The sequence below is a fragment of the Microtus ochrogaster genome, chromosome 19, assembly GCF_000317375.1.
Source record: "Microtus ochrogaster isolate Prairie Vole_2 chromosome 19, MicOch1.0, whole genome shotgun sequence".
NCBI lineage: Eukaryota > Metazoa > Chordata > Mammalia > Rodentia > Cricetidae > Microtus > Microtus ochrogaster.
In genome coordinates, this window is record NC_022021.1 from 56,279,128 (window position 1) to 56,298,725 (window position 19,598).

General features: G+C 43.2%; 1 protein-coding gene across 6 annotated transcripts in view; it reads left to right on the plus strand.

Annotated features, from left to right (window-relative positions):
* Positions 1–19,598, plus strand: part of Pde4d (phosphodiesterase 4D) — an 851,276-nt gene that overhangs the window by 817,293 nt on the left and 14,385 nt on the right. For 5 of the 6 annotated variants that reach the window (XM_026783770.1, XM_005356778.3, XM_026783771.1 and 2 more), the window contains 5 exons: positions 11,635–11,728; positions 13,181–13,353; positions 14,343–14,441; positions 15,500–15,664; positions 16,840–16,939. In XM_026783770.1, the coding sequence (XP_026639571.1) occupies positions 11,635–11,728; positions 13,181–13,353; positions 14,343–14,441; positions 15,500–15,664; positions 16,840–16,939 (631 nt within the window). Of the gene's footprint in view, positions 1–4,624; positions 5,037–11,634; positions 11,729–13,180; positions 13,354–14,342; positions 14,442–15,499; positions 15,665–16,839; positions 16,940–19,598 lie in introns of those variants that run through there. The other variant, XM_005356783.2, reaches the window with a different exon arrangement.

A 19,598-nucleotide genomic window follows, 5' to 3' on the forward strand; every position in this document is an offset into this window, starting at 1 on the left:
TTCCTAGACCAGGATGGTGGGGGAGGACTTTGGACTTTCCACAGGGCAGGGAACCCTGACTGCTCTTCAGACTTGAAAGGGAGGGGGAGAGGAGTGGGGGGAGGGCGGGAGGAGTGGGAGGCTGGGAGGAGGCGGAAATTATAAAAAAAAAAATAATTCAAAAAAGAAAAAAAAAAGAAAAAAAGCGAAATGTAAATTATATAATTTAAAGGAGTTATTGACAATGAATTCTGGATTGTTACTGGCTCCCTCTAAAACCATCTCAAGGGACTTGGGAACAAACGGAGTCTGTTCTCACAGCCCTCAGTTTGCTATAGCTATTTATGTCTGGATTTCAATTTTGCCCCAGAATTTTCTCAGAAGAATTTAGTAATCAGATTTTCATTTGTTAATCCAATAAAAGCAGCACAGGCTATGGAAGCTCCTACTTTATATTGACTTGATTCTAAAATATAAAAAGGCTCCTTTCTCTCTTTCATTGTAAGTAGAAAGGTATAAAATGAATATAGCTCTATTATAGTATTACATGGTTTCCATCTCCATGAGTGGTACGTAGCAAAATACCTTTCCTGGGAACGGTCCCCTTAGTCTGATAAGCCCTGAGCGTCAACACACTCATCCATAACTATTTCAGGCAGGATAATAGTGGGTACAGCTCAGACTTGACGTCCCGGGCCTTTCATGTCGGCTCTAGGCTAAATAAAGAACAAAGTCCAAAATGCTCTTTTCCTGCTAGCATACATTACTTGTAGATATCCGTGGAGCTCAGTGGAGCATTTCCACACGTACGTGCGTATGGCTTGTACTCGCCCATCATCCTTACCCACACTGCTTCCCCCAAACCCGTCTCAGCCCCTACTGCGTGCTGTCCTAGGTTCAGTCAGCTTTCTTCCACGTGTGATAGACACCTGCAGTGTCATCTGCTGCGTGGGGGGCTCACGAGGTCGTGTCTGTCACTTAGTCAGACAGTAGGAGGTCAGATGGTGGCTCTGCCGCCTCCTGGCTTGGCCACAGTTAATCCACGACCCAGTGCGTTGCAGATTGGCTTCCTTTTTATGGTCCCATCTTAAAGGTGTTTCCTATCCCGCTTGTGGTATCAGGTCAGCGATGCTGGTGTGTGTTGCAATCAGGTGTTCCTGGTTGCCAGCAGCTGCAGACTCCCCTGGTTGGTCACTGAAGTGTGTGCGTAGTTTTCTGTGGTTTTTCCCCCCTCCCTGCCCCTCTCTTTTCCATCTCGTCTTCCATAATGTCCACATGGACCTTCTCAGACTCTGCTTCATGCTGGCACGGCTGCACGCTCAAACAGCAAGGTACACGCTGTGAGGCTCCCATGACCTGGCCCCTCAGTCCTACAGCATCTTGGTTACACAGGCCAGCTCAGACTCTCTGGAGAGTACAGCAGCTTGTCAGGAGCTATCTGCAATTAGCTGTGGCACTAAGCCCTCTCCAGGTTAGGATTGTGTGCTAAAGCAAGGCTTCTTAATCTTTCCCCAGTTACTATCCTTTTGCCTGGGAAATTTTCATGTCTGTCAGGTCAGATAACCCAAGGTCATGTGCGGAGTGAATACCCACTTACATACATCAGTTCAGCACTTAACTGATAAATAAGTCAAAAAGAACTGTATTTTAAAATAATTCCTTGATGGTGTACTTACAGTTTTTTACCATTTATTAAAGAGTAAAATAAGTTTGAGTGATGAGGAGGTAAATATATTTGTTTAATTTTATATATAGGATTAAATCGTGACTGAATATTTGATACCGTAGGATGCTAAGTAGCTTCAATGCTGTTCATAGTTGATACACATTTTGTAATCATCAGTGTTATAACAACACCCTTTGCATAAATACAGAGAGCAAAATGGCAGAGATGTGATTTAGGTCATTAAAAAACAATCTGTAAATTCTGTTTTAGTCTTGCCAACCCAAAGTTTGTCGAAAGATTTAAAAAACAAAGCTGCTTAAGGCAACAAGTCAACTAGCAGTTTTGACACATTCTAACAACACAATCCAAAGATGTAGTAACTTGGTACTTAACTTGCCATAGAGTGATGGAGGACTAGCGAGTGTGTGGCTGTAACTGTGTTTACTGTGTGTAGAACGGAAGTGGTGCCATTCATAACATGCAGCGGTATCTAACGTGAGCTACACATTCCCAGCACTGCCCTGTGCTCTTACCCGGCAGGATCTCATGCACAGTGAGTGCAGTGTGCGTGCCTACTGTGTGGTCAGAGCCAAAGTGCCATGATGTCTCCTTCTACAACCCAGCGAGACCAGAAACACCTCAGGCTCACTGTGCAGGATTTCAAGTTAGTTTAGGTTTAGGTTGTCGTGTATGCAGATACCTTGAACTGTTATAACATGTGAGACCTTGCACTCACTGTTTTTGGACTCCTGACCGGCAATTTAAGAAGCCAGCGCTAAGGATTGAAGTTGGAGTTCACGGTCTGAGTATCAGGGGATAGCTAGGAAAATCATTTTCCCCTCCAGCTCTCCCTGTCTCTGGAATTGAGGGATGGAGGGGGGCGGGCGCTGATCCTGAGGCTGCTTCCTGTTTCTCCAAAAGATTAGGATTGGCGTGGTGTCCATGAAAATGAGAAGGAACATAGTACTGGATGGAATGGCATTTTATAGGAGACAGGAGTTGGTCGCAGCGTTGTGTGAATGAGGGGGGGCTACAGCGGGAGACGGGAACATCCCAGGGTTACTCAAGGATTCAGTTGGGTGATTTACATGAAACACCTGATAGCTAGCGTGTGGCACACTTGAGACGCCTACTGAATGGACAGAAAGAGTCACCGATTTCATCGGGGCCCTGGAAGACACACGGGCCCAGTTGACCGCAGCTGCAGTAGTCATGCGAACTACTTTAAATAGAAGAATGGTTCATGGTTTTTGTCAAAGCTCCAGGTGTCTGGCAGGGTATTTGAAACGGGAGAGGATTGTGAATCTGGAAACATGGTACGAAAGTTCAGGTGAGAAGTAGTCACAGACAAGTGTGGGCCTGAAACAGCATCCGTGGAGCTGGGGGTTGAAGCTTTAATAGACGGCAAAGGCAAGACAGGAACACAGAGAACGCCAGAGCAGTGGAGGAAGTGGAAAACGTGAGCGCATAAGACAGGACGTTGTTAGAGGTAAGAGACGTGGAGGACAGGAAAGGGAGATGTTCCGGTGCTTTGCCTGGGGTGGAATATTGGGGTGGAGAATTTAGAGGCATTTGTGAGGTGAACACAAAGGTGTGGAGTGACTAAGAACCCCAACCGCAAAGAAATATCAAGGAGGTGACGGTCTTTTTCCCCCATTCCCCGTGGGATGAGTTTCACGCCCCCCACCTTAAAACTGAATGGTACAGACCCTACACGGCCTGTACCGTTTTTTCTTTTAGCCATGTAAAAGTGTCACAATTTTATAAAGCACAGCAAAAGGAAATAGATAAATGTGCGCTAGAACATTAGCAAAGGTCTACTCTCATCAGCGTTATTAAAAATTTATGACCGTGTACTTGTGGAATTTTCCGTTTACCATTTTCAGCGTACTATTGACTGAAGGAACTATGGAAAGGGACATAAAAGAGCTACTGTGCTAGGCAAGTGTTACAGGGAGCACATCCGAAGGCAGAGCTGGTAAGGAAAGCTATCCAGTCAGGGAGTCACAGAAGCCCGGACTAACAGACAGAGACAAGAGTATGCCTTATGCAGAAGAAATGCATTTCTCTGATTTCTCATCCACAAAACTTCTTTGGGGTAAAAATTACATAGAATAATACTGTGCCAAACAGTAGAAAGGTTGGCTTTCCCAAAAGACTATTAAGTTCTTTTTTAAGCCCTCCTGATTAAAGGTGTGATTTCTCTCCATGTCAACTCTGCATTCCTTAAAACTTTCAGTCCTTTCTCAACTTCATGTGGAATCATAAAAAACAAACAAAACAACAAAACCCTCCTCTGATCAGAAATCATCATTCAGGGATATGAACTTTCGGATACCTCCTCCCTTCCCTCTTCTGTTTTACATTTTGTAAGTTGTAGAATGTAGCTATATAACAATAGGAACAAAGGACGCCAAAAGCAGCCTCCCCAAGGAGGAGGGATGCAGGGATGCATTCTCTTTTGTGAAGGCTGGACCTGTGGCATTTTGTAATTCCTGTGCCAGTGTGTTGAGCAAGGGAGGAAGCAAAGCTGTCTCCATCACCAGGGAAGCCACGTGTTTGGGACTTGAGATAGGAAGGCAATTTAAATGCGTGAAGAAGTCGGAGATTATTAGAATCCACAGACAGCTCTGCGCGGACTGGCAATGCTTATTTAAGGAGCAGCTACAGATCGAGAAGTTTTGCGGTCGCTATCCATCCCTGTGAGAGGGAAGCCCCATTCATCTTTTCACAGGCAGCCTTGTAGCTGCAGGGAGACCTTTATTAAATGGCGTTCACCATGTGGGGAGGAAAGCCTCCTTCCCCAAGAGGCTCACCTCGGAAACCAATCACAAAGCAGCCTGAGCCGCATCCATGCCCCCTGCCGTCTTAGATCTTGGTCGGAATGCGATTGGTGCATAGTTGGTTCTATGGGCGTGGTTTTGTGCCTCTCTTCCCGGCTTCCCCCGCAGTTCCTTATTTGGTAGCTTTTGACAGAACTAAGTCTTTCTCGATGCTGAGCATCTTGACATACATTATTCATTAAGCCCTGGCGCTCGGGAGAGAAGGATGCAGGTCCTTAGCTCTTTAGCCGGCCCTTCATCAGATGGATGTTCCTTATTCAGAATAGTTGCTGAATTTTGTTCCATTCTGGAGTTTTACAAATGGCATCTTTTTAATGGGAAAACGACTGGATGGGATCATAACAGTGTGCTTTCTTATTTATACTTAATGAACAAAAGTCTTTAAATTCCCACACGGCTGATTGGTTTGTGGAGACTGTTTAAAATCAAGGTTTGAAGAGATACATATTTTAGAACTTGCAGACCTACCTACACGTATATAGACACATAATCTATCAAAAATGCCTGAAGCAAATTATTTATTGTCAGTGTCTTGGGGCTACATAAAGGTAAGATTTATTTTGCTGTTAAAACTGATTACTCTTGATTGCATAAATGGTGGATTTTAGCAAATGCTAATGGTGTCTGTGCAGTTTTACTTTCTTTCCCTAGATATGAACTAGGAAGACAGTGTGTATTTTTGTTGCTGAGGATAAGGTTGTATAACTGGGTGTCCGGTGTTGTTTGCATACTAAGATAGCTTTTGATTGTGCATTGCTTCTTTTGTTTGTCCTGTGTAGATTTGAGTTATGCCATAAAATAGCAAGGCAATGAAATTAATTCATTGCAAATAAATTGCTACGCCTAATTCCTTCCAGTGACTGATGAATTCTGTTAGCATGCGGTATTTAAATCTTATCAGCTGGTGTATGGCTCTAAATATCAGTGCTACTTTTGGCTTGAAGAGGAAACATTCATTTTCACCTTTTTGTCTTTAAAGCCAGAGATGATTTGCTTGACCATTTAGGTGCTTTTCATTATAATGCAAGCTTGATTATCTGCCATAACTATAAGAAAGTTTATTTATACTGTGCCTGCCTTTTTTTTTTAATTCCAAAAAGTGAATTCATATAAGGAACTGGTAAGATTGTGTGGATGGATGCTGGGCAAGCTTTTGCCTGCCCTGTGTTAAAGCTGTCATGGAGTTCTGTCTCTGTGATAGAAGCGGGAAGTAGGAAAAAACAAAAACAACAAACCTTTTTCAGTTCCAACAGAAGCATCATTTGGCTACTGTTTCCATAGGGTTCAGCCTTGAATGTATCAGTCAGTCAGTCGTGGCACATTTTCAGAGATATCTGTGTTGCCTTAAGGAGTTTCAGATGGGAGGTTTTGTTGTTGTTGTTGTTGTTTTTTTCCTGTCTCTTTGTGAGGGAAACCTTCATGTTTGCTGTTGAGATTGATTAGCCTTCTAAGAAAGCTGGAAATCTCATCTCTGGTTTATCCGCCCATATAGTTAGGATTTCTCAACTCTCTCTAAATCTCTAGGGCAGTGCAGATTTTTAAGATGCTTTTCATGTTTGCATTGAGTTTTGCTCGTCATTTCTTTTTTTAAAATCCCAGTAAAAAGTAAATGTAAGAAGACTACTCATGCCCTCCCGCGGACTCTGTCTCCCAGCTGTTACAGCTCGTTGAGACATTTTAAGGACCCTGGGTTAGTATTATGACGATGAACAATGCCTACACAGATCTGAATATAGAATAGTAGGACTTAACGTTTGGAGTGAAAACTTGCTGCACTGTTTTGTGCCTGTACTGACATTCTGCCCCTAAAACCTTTTAAGAAAGTCAAATATTGGTAATTGGTCTTGTGTGTTCCGAAAGATTCATTTTTGTAGAGCCAACGTGGTACTCCTTTAAATGGGTCTTAATATTGATATCTTCCCTCCCTGCAGGGCATCCCTTTCAAAAGATCACTAGAATTTCACAGTGAAAGCAGTCGTCAGTGTAGTGCTCATTGAAACAGGTCTTCATATCAATACCGTCCACCCTTGCAGGGCTCATCTTCAAATGACTGTTAGCTGAATTCTGTGATGGAAACTGTAGTCATTTGCTACTGCTGGCCGCACTGCTTCTTTTCATGCACACAGGATGTGTCTTGCCCCCACCCAGCCCTAGTGCACAATGACAGAGGATTGAATTCATAAAGGCTGAGTTTGCTTCGTCTTTCACTGTCTTAACTGAAGACTGCTAAGCGGAGAAGGGGGACCCTAAAACACAATCTAGCATTCAGTGTGGCGGCATGTGGACTCCGCTGCATGATTGAGATGCAGCGCACACACACTCTGGTGCATGATAAGAACAAAGACCTCAAAAGCGTTCCCCGAGATAGCTTCCTCTTTTTTGCCTAGTGGTAACCCGTGATGCTTTGTAAATGGTTTTAAAACCACTTAGATAGAGTAAGACAGGAGCGGTAAGAAATTAATCAGCATAAAATAGCTACATGCTCAATTGAAGGGTTCTTTTCATGGGGTTCTAGTGAAAGGCACATTTGTGCTTTCCTCTCCTAAATCGGGTAGGGACTGGAATACTGTTGTAAGGAGTGGGCATCCTGTTAGCTTTTTAAACCACCCTTTCTTCCTTACCCATGGTAATTAGTTTGTAAATACCTTAATAAATGTCATTACTCAAAATGACAGAAATTTACGTGGTAATTAAAATGTTTCTTAAAAGCTCCAGTGTTTTGTTCTTTAATGCATCAGACAATCAACTCCAAGTTGAGAAAGCACTTGTGGCCACTTTTGTGGTTATTAATGTAGCATGCCCAGCTTGACATTGTTATTAGCAGTAGCAAGAAAGAAGGTAAGCATTTGAACTCTTCACAGATGTCCCTTGTGCTGTGAGACTTCATTGGCTCTTTGCAAATGGACTTTTGGAAATCCCCCTGACTTAGCTCCCCTGGGAAGAATACCTTGGGGAGTTGCCTTAAATATCATCTCTGTTCTGTTAAGATGAAACCTTGCCTTCTTTGGAACACAGCAAACCTTGGCAGGGAGACAGGTGTGTGATGCAGGGTTTTTCCAGCCCGTGTTCCTGTGACTTGAACAAAGAGGGGAGAGGACGGTGGGAAGAATGGCTATGACAGAGCCCTGTTCAGGGGAGTCTGCGGGGTGACATGCAGTCAGTCTGCACAGACCTGTGCAGTGGCGTTTCTAGCCTCATGTTACACTGACTGACTATTTTGATGGATTTATATAAGCAAACAGTGAGAAGAATTGCACATCATATCAATACACTTCCAAAAAAAGGAAATAGTTGTGTGCCTTGTCTGCAGGTAGTATGAACATGGACATTTTTCTGCTGGGTTGGACAACAACATATTAATTCTAACTGGTCTGTGCATAAGGTAGACAGAGCTTCTGTGAATTCCTGTCTAGTTTTCCCGGTTGGCCTCAGAAAACTGGTGTCTGGTACTTAGCTGTATGTATAAGGTGGCAGCAGTTCCTGCACTGTCTCCTGAGAGGCTCAAAGCAGTGCCTGCCCCTCCCCACTTGGTCATGGTCAGGAAGTTCTTAATGGTATCTTCATCTAACTGCATGGACTACTTGAAGCCAGAGAGAGAATACGTCACTGGGTACATGTTCAAAATATTTAGAAAACCTTCTTTTGAATACATTTTGTCTAATGGGTACATTTTACCAGGGGTAATATTATGAAATAGCCATGATTGCCCATTTGGGTTATTGCCTAAATTCCCTTATGCAGTTGGATAAATGGGGGCTAGCTGTAGACATACCTATATTCAGTTCCACTGATGTGTCCTTCATTGATAAAAGTCAGTTATCAGAATAAAAAGCCTTGGGAGTCTGGATTGATCACCACACAAGGAACTAAGAGAAAGAACTCCCAAATAACACAGTGTGCACATCTTGTGGCAAGCAGATTATAAGACAGCCTAAATGGTTAGCTTATGTAGTTCATTGAAAATTAATAATTTACTTAAGAAAGCATAACTTGGTAAAGATGACACAATTTTTTTTGGCAGTAATTAGTGCAAATGCCTTTTGAAATATTCTCAGAGAGCCTGCGTTTACTTTCCTAAGTAGTGTGTGTTGCTAAGTGGAAGCAAACAGAACCTGACATCTTATAGTGATGGGATACAGAGTAAATAACAATACAAAGGCCCCGGAGGAGAAAACAGAGCTAATTGTCTGTGGCTTATGGGTAATTATCTCTGAGCAGTGGGGTTTAAATGCTTTTATAAAATCTTTCTGTATAGCTTTCTGGATCTTTCTACCATACCTGTGTATGCTATGCTTGACAGGAATGTATACAAATATATAGGTTTTTATAAAAGTAAACTTTGTTCCCATGATAAACTGTACCTGCAGACTGACAAACAGAATGTGTGTACCATAGCCAGTTTCTCTTTTTCATCTGTAAGGGAAAGCTAGTGTTCACCCCTTGTGTCTAACAGTTGGTTGATGTTATCTTGATCAGCCTCAGTGTTTGTTGTATTGCTTGAAGTATTAACCCTAATTTGGATTTCCTAGGGTTGACTTTGGAAGAGATCTGTCAGACTACATTGCTTCTTGATAGCCATCTCTGTATACATTTTGCAGAGAAGCAAGATTTTTGAAATTCTAGATGAGTCAGTTCAGTTCGGAACTGCATTGTGAACACTTCCAAAAGAGGAGCTCACTCTTCCTCTCTAGTGAGATTTTAGAGTGAAATGTCAAGTTTCAAAGTCTACCAAGGATAAGAATAAAATCCTTTTTTACCTGTTGATCAAGTATTTAATGGTACTTAGTCTATACATTGGAAAAATGCATTGTTCTGGACGTCTCAGTTTGCTTGTTGTTGCTATGATAAAAAACCCCATGACCAAAAGCAACTGCAGAGGAAAGGGCTTAGTTTGTGTTGCAGGTCCAGGTAAAGTCTGTCACCAGGGGAAGTCACAATGGGGGGTGGGAGTGGGGGACGACCCCTGGGGCAAACACTGAGGCAGAGATTGTGGGTGGATGCTGTTTATTGGTTTGCTCTCTCTGGCTTGATTGGTTTGCTTTCTTATATCAATCACCCAGGGCCATCTGGAGGCTTGCGCTCTCGCTCTCGCTCTCGCTCTCGCTCTCGCTCTCGCTCTCGCTCTCGCTCTCTCGCTCTCTCCCTCCCCTCCCTCCCTTCCTCCCTCCCCCCCTCCTCTTTAAATATGTGTGAGTGTTATACCTGTCTGTGCGTCTGTGCACTACATGTGTGCACGGTGGTCATGGAGACCAGAAGAGAAGGTCGGATCCCCTGGAACTGGAGTTAAGGACAGTTGTTAGCCACAGCGTGGGTGCTCGGAATAGAATCTAGGTCCTCTGGAAGAGCAGCTGGTGCACTTAAACACTGGGCCATCTCGCCAGCCCTGGAGGAATTTCCTCAATTGAACTTCCGCTTCCCAGAGAGCTCTAGCTTGTGTCAGATTGGCACAATAACAACAGGAAAGACAGACAGCTAGGCCCCTGGATGTTGAAAGCGATTGAGGCATGTTAACCAGGTGGGTGATTGTCAGACTCAGAGGTAGACTGTACTTTAAGAAGCTCTGTCTATATGGTCTCTGATTAATTCCTTGACCTCTGTGACTATTCCAGGTGAAACACACATGTATAAAGAGGCAAAGCTAACATCCATAAATGAGAGAAAACATTGATGTTTGTCTCTCTGGGTCTGGACTGCCTCACTCAGAATGATCGTTTCCAATTCCATCCATCTACTTGAAATCTGCATAATTTCACTTTTTAAAATACTGAATAATATCCTGTTGTGTAAATGTACCACATTTTTATCATCCATCATCCCATTGATAGACAGTTAGCTAAGTTGTTTCTATTTCTTGGCCATCGTGACTAGAGCAGCAAAGAACACAGATGCGCAGGTACCTCTATAGTAGGATATAGAGCCCTTTGGGAAAATGCCCAGCAGTGGTGTGGCATGATCAAGTGGCAGAGCTATTCGTGGCTTTTTAAGGAACCCCCAAACTAATTTCCATAATGGCTACACCAGTTCACACCCCCACCAGCAGTGTCATCCCCGCCCCCCTTTCCCCACAGATTCATTGGCAGGTACTCTCATATGTTCTTTTGTTCTTTTGTTGTTTGCTTACTTGTTTTGTTTTTAATCTTAGCCATTCTGACAAGGGAATCAAGTGCACTCAGAGTAGCTTTAGCTTGCATTTCCCTGTTGTGGAAGCGGATGAGTACAGTGTGTCTGGATGGAAATGGGCACAGTAGCAGAGGACCAAACATTGGCCTGCTTTGCTGATGTGGGAGGTGGATCAGTAAATTCTATGGTTTCTGAAAAACGAACACTTCTTACACTTTCTGCATGGACACAGCTTCAGAATCAAACGTTATACATGTAGTATTTACTCTGACGTTGTGTTTCTCCAAATCCCTGGAAGAACATTCAAATAAATCTACTAAGTTTTTCTTTATGATTAAGGACTATGATACTTTAACATTTGATCACTATTATATTTTCAGTCTTAATAATGATAAACCAATTGATAAAATAATACAATGTTAAACTCAATGGGTCACATGCAAAAAGAGAAGACAAGAAAGTAGGGGGGTTGGTGGGAAGGTCTCTAGGGGGTAAAAACAACTGAAACTGACTCTCTCTGTTGATATATGAAACAGCCAGACAATAAAAAACAAAAGAGAGAAGAAAAGAAAAAGGAAATAAACAAGCAGAAGTACAGAATTCAGTGTGTGATCTGTATTCATCAGTTATATTTTTCTTCTGCAGATGATAATGATACCATTACTTTAAAAATTATTTTAGCTATTGATTAATGTCATTAAGTTTTATTATCTATACTATTTTGTAACTGCTAGATAACTGTTAATATGTAAACTGGAGGTAAAGTTAAATGAAGTCCAAAACTCAAATTCTCATTCATCCTGACCCCGTTTTATGGGCTTCACAGCCCCGTGTGCCTGATGGACACCCTTACAACACAGAGCGGCCGGCCTACCTTTCCAACATTGGAGACGGTAGCACTGCTGACCAGTTGTCATGGCTATTTAGACGTTCTCTGGGTGTATTTCCGTGTGTCTCGGGGCACACTTATATCATGACACCCGAAATGTGCTCATTTCTTACCACGGTCCTCCTTTTCTCTTCCAGTTTAAAAGGATGCTGAACCGGGAGCTCACCCATCTCTCCGAAATGAGTCGGTCAGGGAACCAGGTGTCGGAGTACATATCGAACACATTCTTAGGTGAGAACAGCCATGTGCAACTTAACGCTGGCCTTAGGCTTGTTGGTTTGCTTGCTTGTGTTTAGAGGGCAGTTAGAGTTTAACTTAGTTTGGAAACCAAGTATATGCCGGAAATTCTTTTTTTATACATAATGTTAATAAGTTGAGACATTAAGTGTTTGAGAATCAGAATCACTCTGGAGTGACATGGCATACTCTCACCTGTCTGTCTGTCTGTCTGTCTGTCTGTCTATCTATCTGAAGTACAAGATATCAAGCACATGCTAGGCAAGCAGTATGACACGGATCCACCTTCCTAGCAAGGTCTTTTCATAATACTAGTTATGAAATATTTATCATGATATTATTCACTCCTGCATCAAGCACATTTTTGTCAAAGGCCACCACGGCTGGGCACTGGAAAAATGATGAATTAGAAATGGTCCCTGCCAGGTGCAGTTCCCAAGGGAAGCTTTTGGACTTAGCCCAGTGCGGCTATGTGAGACAGGTTAGAAGACAGAAAGAATTGGCGCTAAGTGAAAATTAATCACTTGAGTTCCTCTTTGATAGGAGGACTCACTTTCAAAACAGAATTATTGTGTATTAAGGAGTGAACACCTGTCCAGATGATTGTTAAACCAGTACTGTACGGGGATGAGGTCAGGCTGCTCACTGCCTTCACAGAGGTGAATGCATTGAGACACCGTATGTCTAGAGCATTTACTATAGACGGTAGCATGTATGCCTCTCCTTACATAGTGTTGTGGATTGTCTGAGGTCCCTCCGAGACTTGGCGACACTGTAGACATTTCCTTCCTACTGCACAGAGAGGGAAAGTAGAAGTCCTCAGGTCTTTCTGGGGTACAGCTTAGGCTCTCTTGGTGTGACTCACTGCGATTATTTAGCTCTTGAATTCCTAAGCTGCTGTTCTTGATCTATTTGCATATATCAATATGTTGAAACTGGAGTTCTTAGTTGGAAAGGTTGTTTTCAAACCTCTAAATGAAATTCCAGTGGGAATGGGATCAGTGGACACATCAAGTACTCTGCTTTCTTTAAGCTGGCTGTCGTATCTTGCAGCCTTCTTCAAGGATAATCTATCAAGTTGGTCTTGTAAATAAGGTTGAATTTGTTCCATGTTGTGTTTGAGGATATCAACTTGTCTTCAACTCTAAAAGGAAAAATAGTGTTTGGAATCATTTTCTAGACTGTAGAGTGATCAACTGTGCTTTGTTCATTTATATGTTGTGTGATTAAAAAAATAAAGTTGAGCCGGGCGTTGGTGGCGCACGCCTTTAATCCCAGCACTCGGGAGGCAGAGGCAGGCGGATCTCTGTGAGTTCGAGACCAGCCTGGTCTACAGAGCTAGTTCCAGGACAGGAACCACAGAGAAACCCTGTCTCGAAAAACCAAAAAAAATTAATAAATAATAATAATAAAGTTGAAGTAATAATAAATTTTCTCTTTCTTAAGATAAGCAACATGAAGTGGAAATTCCCTCTCCGACTCAGAAGGAAAAGGAGAAAAAGAAAAGACCGATGTCTCAGATCAGTGGAGTCAAGAAGTTGATGCACAGCTCCAGCCTAACCAATTCATGCATCCCAAGGTTTGGGGTTAAAACGGAACAGGAGGATGTCCTGGCCAAGGTACTGTCATTTCAAAGATCACGACGGGATTTGTTTCCATGAATTCTCTTTCTTTCAAGTGGATGGAAGAGTTCATTAATTTATATCATCTTTAAAACTATTTGAGTCAGGCATAGTGGTGCACGCCTTTAATCCCAGTACTCAGGAGGCAGAGGCAGGCAAATCTCTGTGAGTTCAAGGCCAGTCTGGTCTACAGAGTGAGTTCCAGGACATCCAGGGCTACATAGTGAGACCCTGTCTCAAAACAGCACAAAACAAAACAACAACAGACCTATTTTGTTTCCTTTTAAGTATGTGTGTATATATTTGTCACACATGAACACACATACACACACATGAGCGCAGTGCCAACGGTTGCCTGAAGAGGGCATCAGATTCCCTGTACCTGGGGTTATAAGAGTTATAAAATTGGGTGCCAAGAACAGAAGTCAGGTCCTCGGGAAGAGCAACAACTGCTTTTAACCTCTGAGCCATCTCTCCTTGATCTAAAGGTTGGAAGATCACTTCACATGCTGTATAAATTATTAGATTTTATTAATATGTAGATTTAGATCTGTGATTTAATTGATATGTCTTGGATTGTTGTTTGCTTTCTTCTTTGTTTACTTTTAAGCATTTTGATTTGATTTTTGGGGGGCCTCTTTATGAAGAATTAGAAATCTGTCGTCTGTTCTGGATTTTAGACTAGGTAGATTCTGTGCTTGGATTTTTAACTATAGAAGAAATTATTTGAGATCAATAATGAAAGCATATGAATATGATTTACTATCAGAGTCGTGATTAGTCAGTATTTGGTTTTCAGTACATTTAAGTGAACTTGCCTTAAATTTGACTGTGTTTACATGTCCCATCCTTTACATTTAAAATGAGTGTTTTTTTTTTTTTAACTTTAGTAATGTTCCTCATTGAAGTCAGTTATTTTTAAATGCTTCTGTTTATTGTCACCTCCTGCTCACCGTCGTCTTCTCTGGGTGTTTTTCTTCCCCTAGGAACTAGAAGACGTGAACAAGTGGGGTCTCCATGTCTTCAGAATAGCAGAGCTGTCTGGAAACCGGCCCCTGACTGTTATCATGCACACCATCTTTCAGGTAACCAAGGGGCTGTCATTTGCTTCCGCTGTGACAGCATCCCCAAGAAAATCCCTCTAGGAGGAGGAGTGATTAGTTCTGGCTCTGTTTCCGAGGGTCTAGTCAGCTACTCTGTGGCCTTGAGGCTGTGATAAGGCAGACCACGGGGCGGGGAGGGGGGGGGGCAGAAAATGTGGTACAGTCAAAGAGGCTCGGCTGAGGTTAGCAGATCCAGGGAGAGGAGCAGAGCAGGGGCAATAGTCCTGGGACAAAACGAACTCTCCAAAGGCCTGCACCCAGTGGCCTGCTTCTTTCCACTGGGCCCTACTTCCTGGTTGTCCATTGCGCTGAGAATTCATTAATGAAGCTAGTAGCCTCATTGTCCAATCACCTGTTAGCAATAACGCCTCAACGATCAGGCATTGGGGTCATTTTTCCCCCAGACTGCCCAGCCTTGAAGCTCCGCATCCTGCCTTATACATTCCACTCATCCCCTGACTGACTTTGATGGCTCTGTTTTATTGTTCCTTTATAAGGAACAAATCATAATAAATAGGAGCGTGTGTAAAACACACATAACTGTATTTGTCTCTATTTAAGAACTATGGGAAATGGAAACAGTGTATTGACAATAGTTAGAAAATCCTCTCCACAATGCAGACTGACTTACTTTCTCGACAAACAAGCCCCTGCTGGCTCACAGAGAAAATAGTTTCTTGAGTATATTTTTAGTAGACCTCCATCGTTTCTATATCTGTTTCTTGGTCTTGCCTTTGTACCACGTGAGGGTGGGATGTACCTTGGGACTAGGAGCGTAGGGCTGGCAGCCCACTCCTGACATTCACTGTACCCCTCAAATGCAGGACTGTTGGTCTCAGCAGGACAGCTCAGTGGTGGGTGCCTCCCAGAGCTTCTGCCCTGCCCAGATATCTCCATTTCCTTCGGCAGATGTAAGAAAACACAGTTTGGTGTCTGGGCTGTCTGTAGGCAACACCAGCCTGTGATTCTCTTTTACTGCACTAGGGCAAATGAGTTTTATTAGAAAGACAAAAATGTTAAGAGGATTTCTTTTCTTACAGGAACGGGATTTATTGAAAACATTTAAAATTCCAGTAGACACTTTAATTACGTATCTGATGACTCTGGAGGACCATTACCATGCCGACGTGGCCTATCACAACAACATCCATGCTGCAGATGTCGTCCAGTCCACGCATGTGCTCTTGTCCACCCCTGCGCTGGAGGTCAGGCTGCTTTCTAAGATCTCACTCGCCACTTAGAAATAGCTCTTTCTCTTTGACGTCAGCTCAGCGGGGTGTCAGTGCAGACAAGAGCTGACTTCCCTGGAAATACACTGGCTGACTTAGGAGGAGAAGAAAAATCATGGTTAATAAAGCCCAGATCGTTTGATGAATTCTGTCTGGGAGAATTGGTCAACGATTTGGGGACCCATCTGTTTGTAATCCTGCGTCTTTGAAGTGGCCCGGCAGTCAGTGTGCACACACATCTGGCTTGTCGACTCCTCGTTGGGTTGTTTTCTGGAACTTTAGTTTCACGGCTGAAACTCTAAGGACAGTCATGTTTTTAAAACATAAGCAGAAAAAAGAAAAAAAAAAAAAAGAAAAAAAAAACATAAGCAGCATCTTAATAACTCCCCAAGAATTTTATTAGAAGGAACTGTCTTTTTAAATTTTCCAAATCCTAAGAAGTTATTCCGTTAAGTCTTTCGTAAAGGGATTTCATTTCCATAATCATCAGAGGGAAAGATTTTCATTTGCCGTGTAGTGTAGACTCTTCTTGTAAACTTGTGCTTATGCCTCATAATTTGGCTGAGTGGTTCCCAGCTGGGGGTGATTTCTGCCCTGCTCTCCTTCTCCACCCCAAGACCCAGGCACATGGGGGGAATTTCTGGAAACGGTGTTGCTTGTACATGCCCCTAGCATGCTGTGAATCAAGATGAGAAGTTCCCTAAACAGCCCGATAACGGGCACGGTGCGCTCTAAACCACAGCATTGATGGCACTGAGGCTGAGAACTGGTGATTTGGGCGACAGGAAGATGAAAGAAAGGAATTCCTTTTCATAATTCCGTGGGTGTCGTTGATGTTAGTCTCAGAGTATCATTGAGCTGCTTAGAAGCTCATATTTCCTTCCGGCATCGTTTCAGACCCTCTAATATTTTTTTTTAAATATAATGAACAAGAGAGATTCTTGTCATGAGTCTAAAATGCTTTGCTTGGAAGCCGAAGTTTAAAGACTCACCCAAAGGGCCACTGCTTGCTGGAGCATAGTAAGGTGCTGCCAGACCTCACCCCACATTCCCTCTGAATGTGGGGGTTGATCTCACTTGTTTATGTGAGGCTCTCACTCGTACCTTCCTAGAATGGCATAGTAATATTCCCTGTGCTGTTGGCTTCCTAGGCCGTGTTCACAGACTTGGAGATTCTCGCGGCCATTTTTGCCAGTGCAATACATGACGTGGATCATCCCGGTGTGTCAAATCAGTTTCTGATCAATACAAGTAAGTGAGACCTATTTTTGGGGGGTACATTTTAAAAAATATAACTGAGTGATTTTTATAAGTCCGTGTTCCTCCAGGGCCATGATGTGCTTTGGACTTGTGTAACTATGTTTGAGAAATAGTGTAACACTACTTTATCGCTGCACATGATTGTGCCCTCTTGTGAGGTGGGCAGTTGGTGTATGAACATCATCTGTGTGCTCTAGCCTGTCTCGAAAAGTCGCTTATTCCCGTATTTCTGCAGAAGGCAATCAGAGGTGAAAGTGTGTTCAGCGCCGTGGGTAGACCGTGAAAGCATGTGCCTGGACAAGGGTGTGGGTAGCCCATAGGAACCGACACTAAGCCTCCATTGACCTACAGATCACTAATCCCCATTGGAAACTGTAGCTCTCTGTCCCCACCGTCACAAATCCCAGCCCCCTCAGTTTCTTTTCAGATCTCTCTGTGGAAGTCACAGGAACTGAGTTTCTAGCCTCTTGTCTTTGACTGTTCACTATCCTTTTAGACCCCAGCGACCTCTCAGCGTGTAAGGAGATAGCGCTGTGTCTAGAAATGTAAGGAGTTCTAGAGATCTGGTTGTGGCCTCTCTGATACATCTGTAAGGGTGTCTAGAGAAGGGTTTAACATTACCTAAATGGTACCTGGTACTTGAGTTTACTAGGTAAATGGCTTAACTCTACTAGGACTTAATTCTTTCCCACTGTGCTATGGTAGGTTAATGTTGTAAATTCCCCTTTACATAAAGGGAAATGCAAAGCAGTAACTCTTTTTCATGTGAAGAAACTTTCTTCTGCTTCAAACTGTGGGTTACACTCTGTCTTGTGTGCTGTGGAAATCTGGCTAGCCTAGGATCAGGGCCTTCACAGCTTCCAGCATTACCATAACAGAATTTAAAGAGAGATTGTGTCTTGAGAGGCTTAATTCAGGTCTGGAAGATTGTTTAGATTCACGTTTGTGCCCTTAAATAACCTCCATAGAAACAGAACAAAATACACGCTAGTGATTCACAAATGGAGCCAAGGCTCGGAGGTCAGAGGACCCAGGTGCCTCCTGGGATGTGTGGTTGGCAGACCACATTTGGGGTGTTAGAGTTAGGTGCTTACTGGTCAGATAAGATCACGTTCCTTGTTCCCCTTGCTTTATGAGAACCTGTTACAGGGCTCTTCCAGGAGTCATGAAACATTTACATAACTGTTATCACCATTGACTCTATTAGGGGCGGGGCTTGCTTTGTTCTGCAGCTAAGGGTAGAGGGAGCATTTTCTGAAAAGGCCTGTTAGGTCACATGGTGCAGTGTACCCTGGTACTTTCTTTCAACCTGGCCTGCTTCAGTATTTTGAGGCTCAAGCATTTCTTGGTATGTTCTTATTGGTATAGATTTCAACAAATACATAAACATACCTTGTTTAGATTTATTTTTTGACATGTTTGTAACACCAAACACTGAAAGACTATTTCCTTTGCATTCTCCCATATATGCTATTGTATGTTCCCTTATAGTGGCACAGAATTAAGAGCAGAGGACACATTTAAATCAGTCATAATAAAGTCAGTCTTTTGAATAGTCTGCTGTCCTTTTGAAGGATAACAGGGACAAGTTCTGTTTTTGTTTTTTTTTTTTTTTTTCTGTGAACCCTCCAAACCCAGTTGGGACTTGGCTGGCACCTGTGGGACTGTGGTGGGCAGCAGGGCATCTGTGGAGTCTGTCATCTCTGCTAGCATAGTTCCATCCTCTAAAGATTGAGAGCCAATAAAGCAGATAGGGGAAAACGCGGAGGATGCCTGTAAACTTAGAAAAGTGGCCCGCGGTGTCTGTTTGGTACGTTTTTCTGGAGACAGTGCCTAGGTAGAGAGCTGATAACCAGTCCTGTTTCTGGAAGTGAATTCCTTCTAGCGTTGTGATGATCGGTGGGACCACAGCCACATGGGAAGCCCTGGGTTCCGAGAGCCACTCTTGTCGGGTTGTGGTGAGGCAGTGAGTCTTCAGCAGTGCAGCGTGGTTCACAGACACGTTCCAGGGCTGATCAGAGTCGCTGCCTCTGCTTTGAGCGGTGACCACAGCCTGCACTCTTGCCTCCCTCCCCCCTTTTCTCCTTTCCACTAAGACACACGGTTTATATGCACAGCACGCAGCAAACGAATCTCTGGCGACCTTAAAAATAACAAATACAAGACCTTTAAGAAATAATTTGTCGAAATTATGTGTTTATTTTTCTTGGTAGTAACCCTTCAGAGTGAGACTTAAGTTTTTGTTTTCTCTGGCATTCACGAGTGAGTCAGGCAGGCAAGCACACTCTCAACCTCTTGACTCAGAGCTGGCCCTTCCAACAGCCAAAGCCAAAGGTTGAAGCTGGTTCTTGTTACAAGGAAATCTTGAGTTTTCATCATCATTTCATACCCCCAGTTAGATGGCTGCATCTCTTAAGGCGTAGTGAACTTAAAAGGTGCGTCCCAGGGTATACTTACTGTTGGCGTGATTTGCAGTGCGGTCATGCCCCTGCCTCTTAACTGTGATCTTAGACTTGATGCGTTAGTTTGGGGACCGCATGGTTTCATACCGAGGGTGTCTGTGCTTATTGAAAGCACATAGAGGTTCTGAGAACGGGGGATCGTTTCTGCATGGCAGAGATGATGAGACGTGGCCATTTGGGACTTTAGT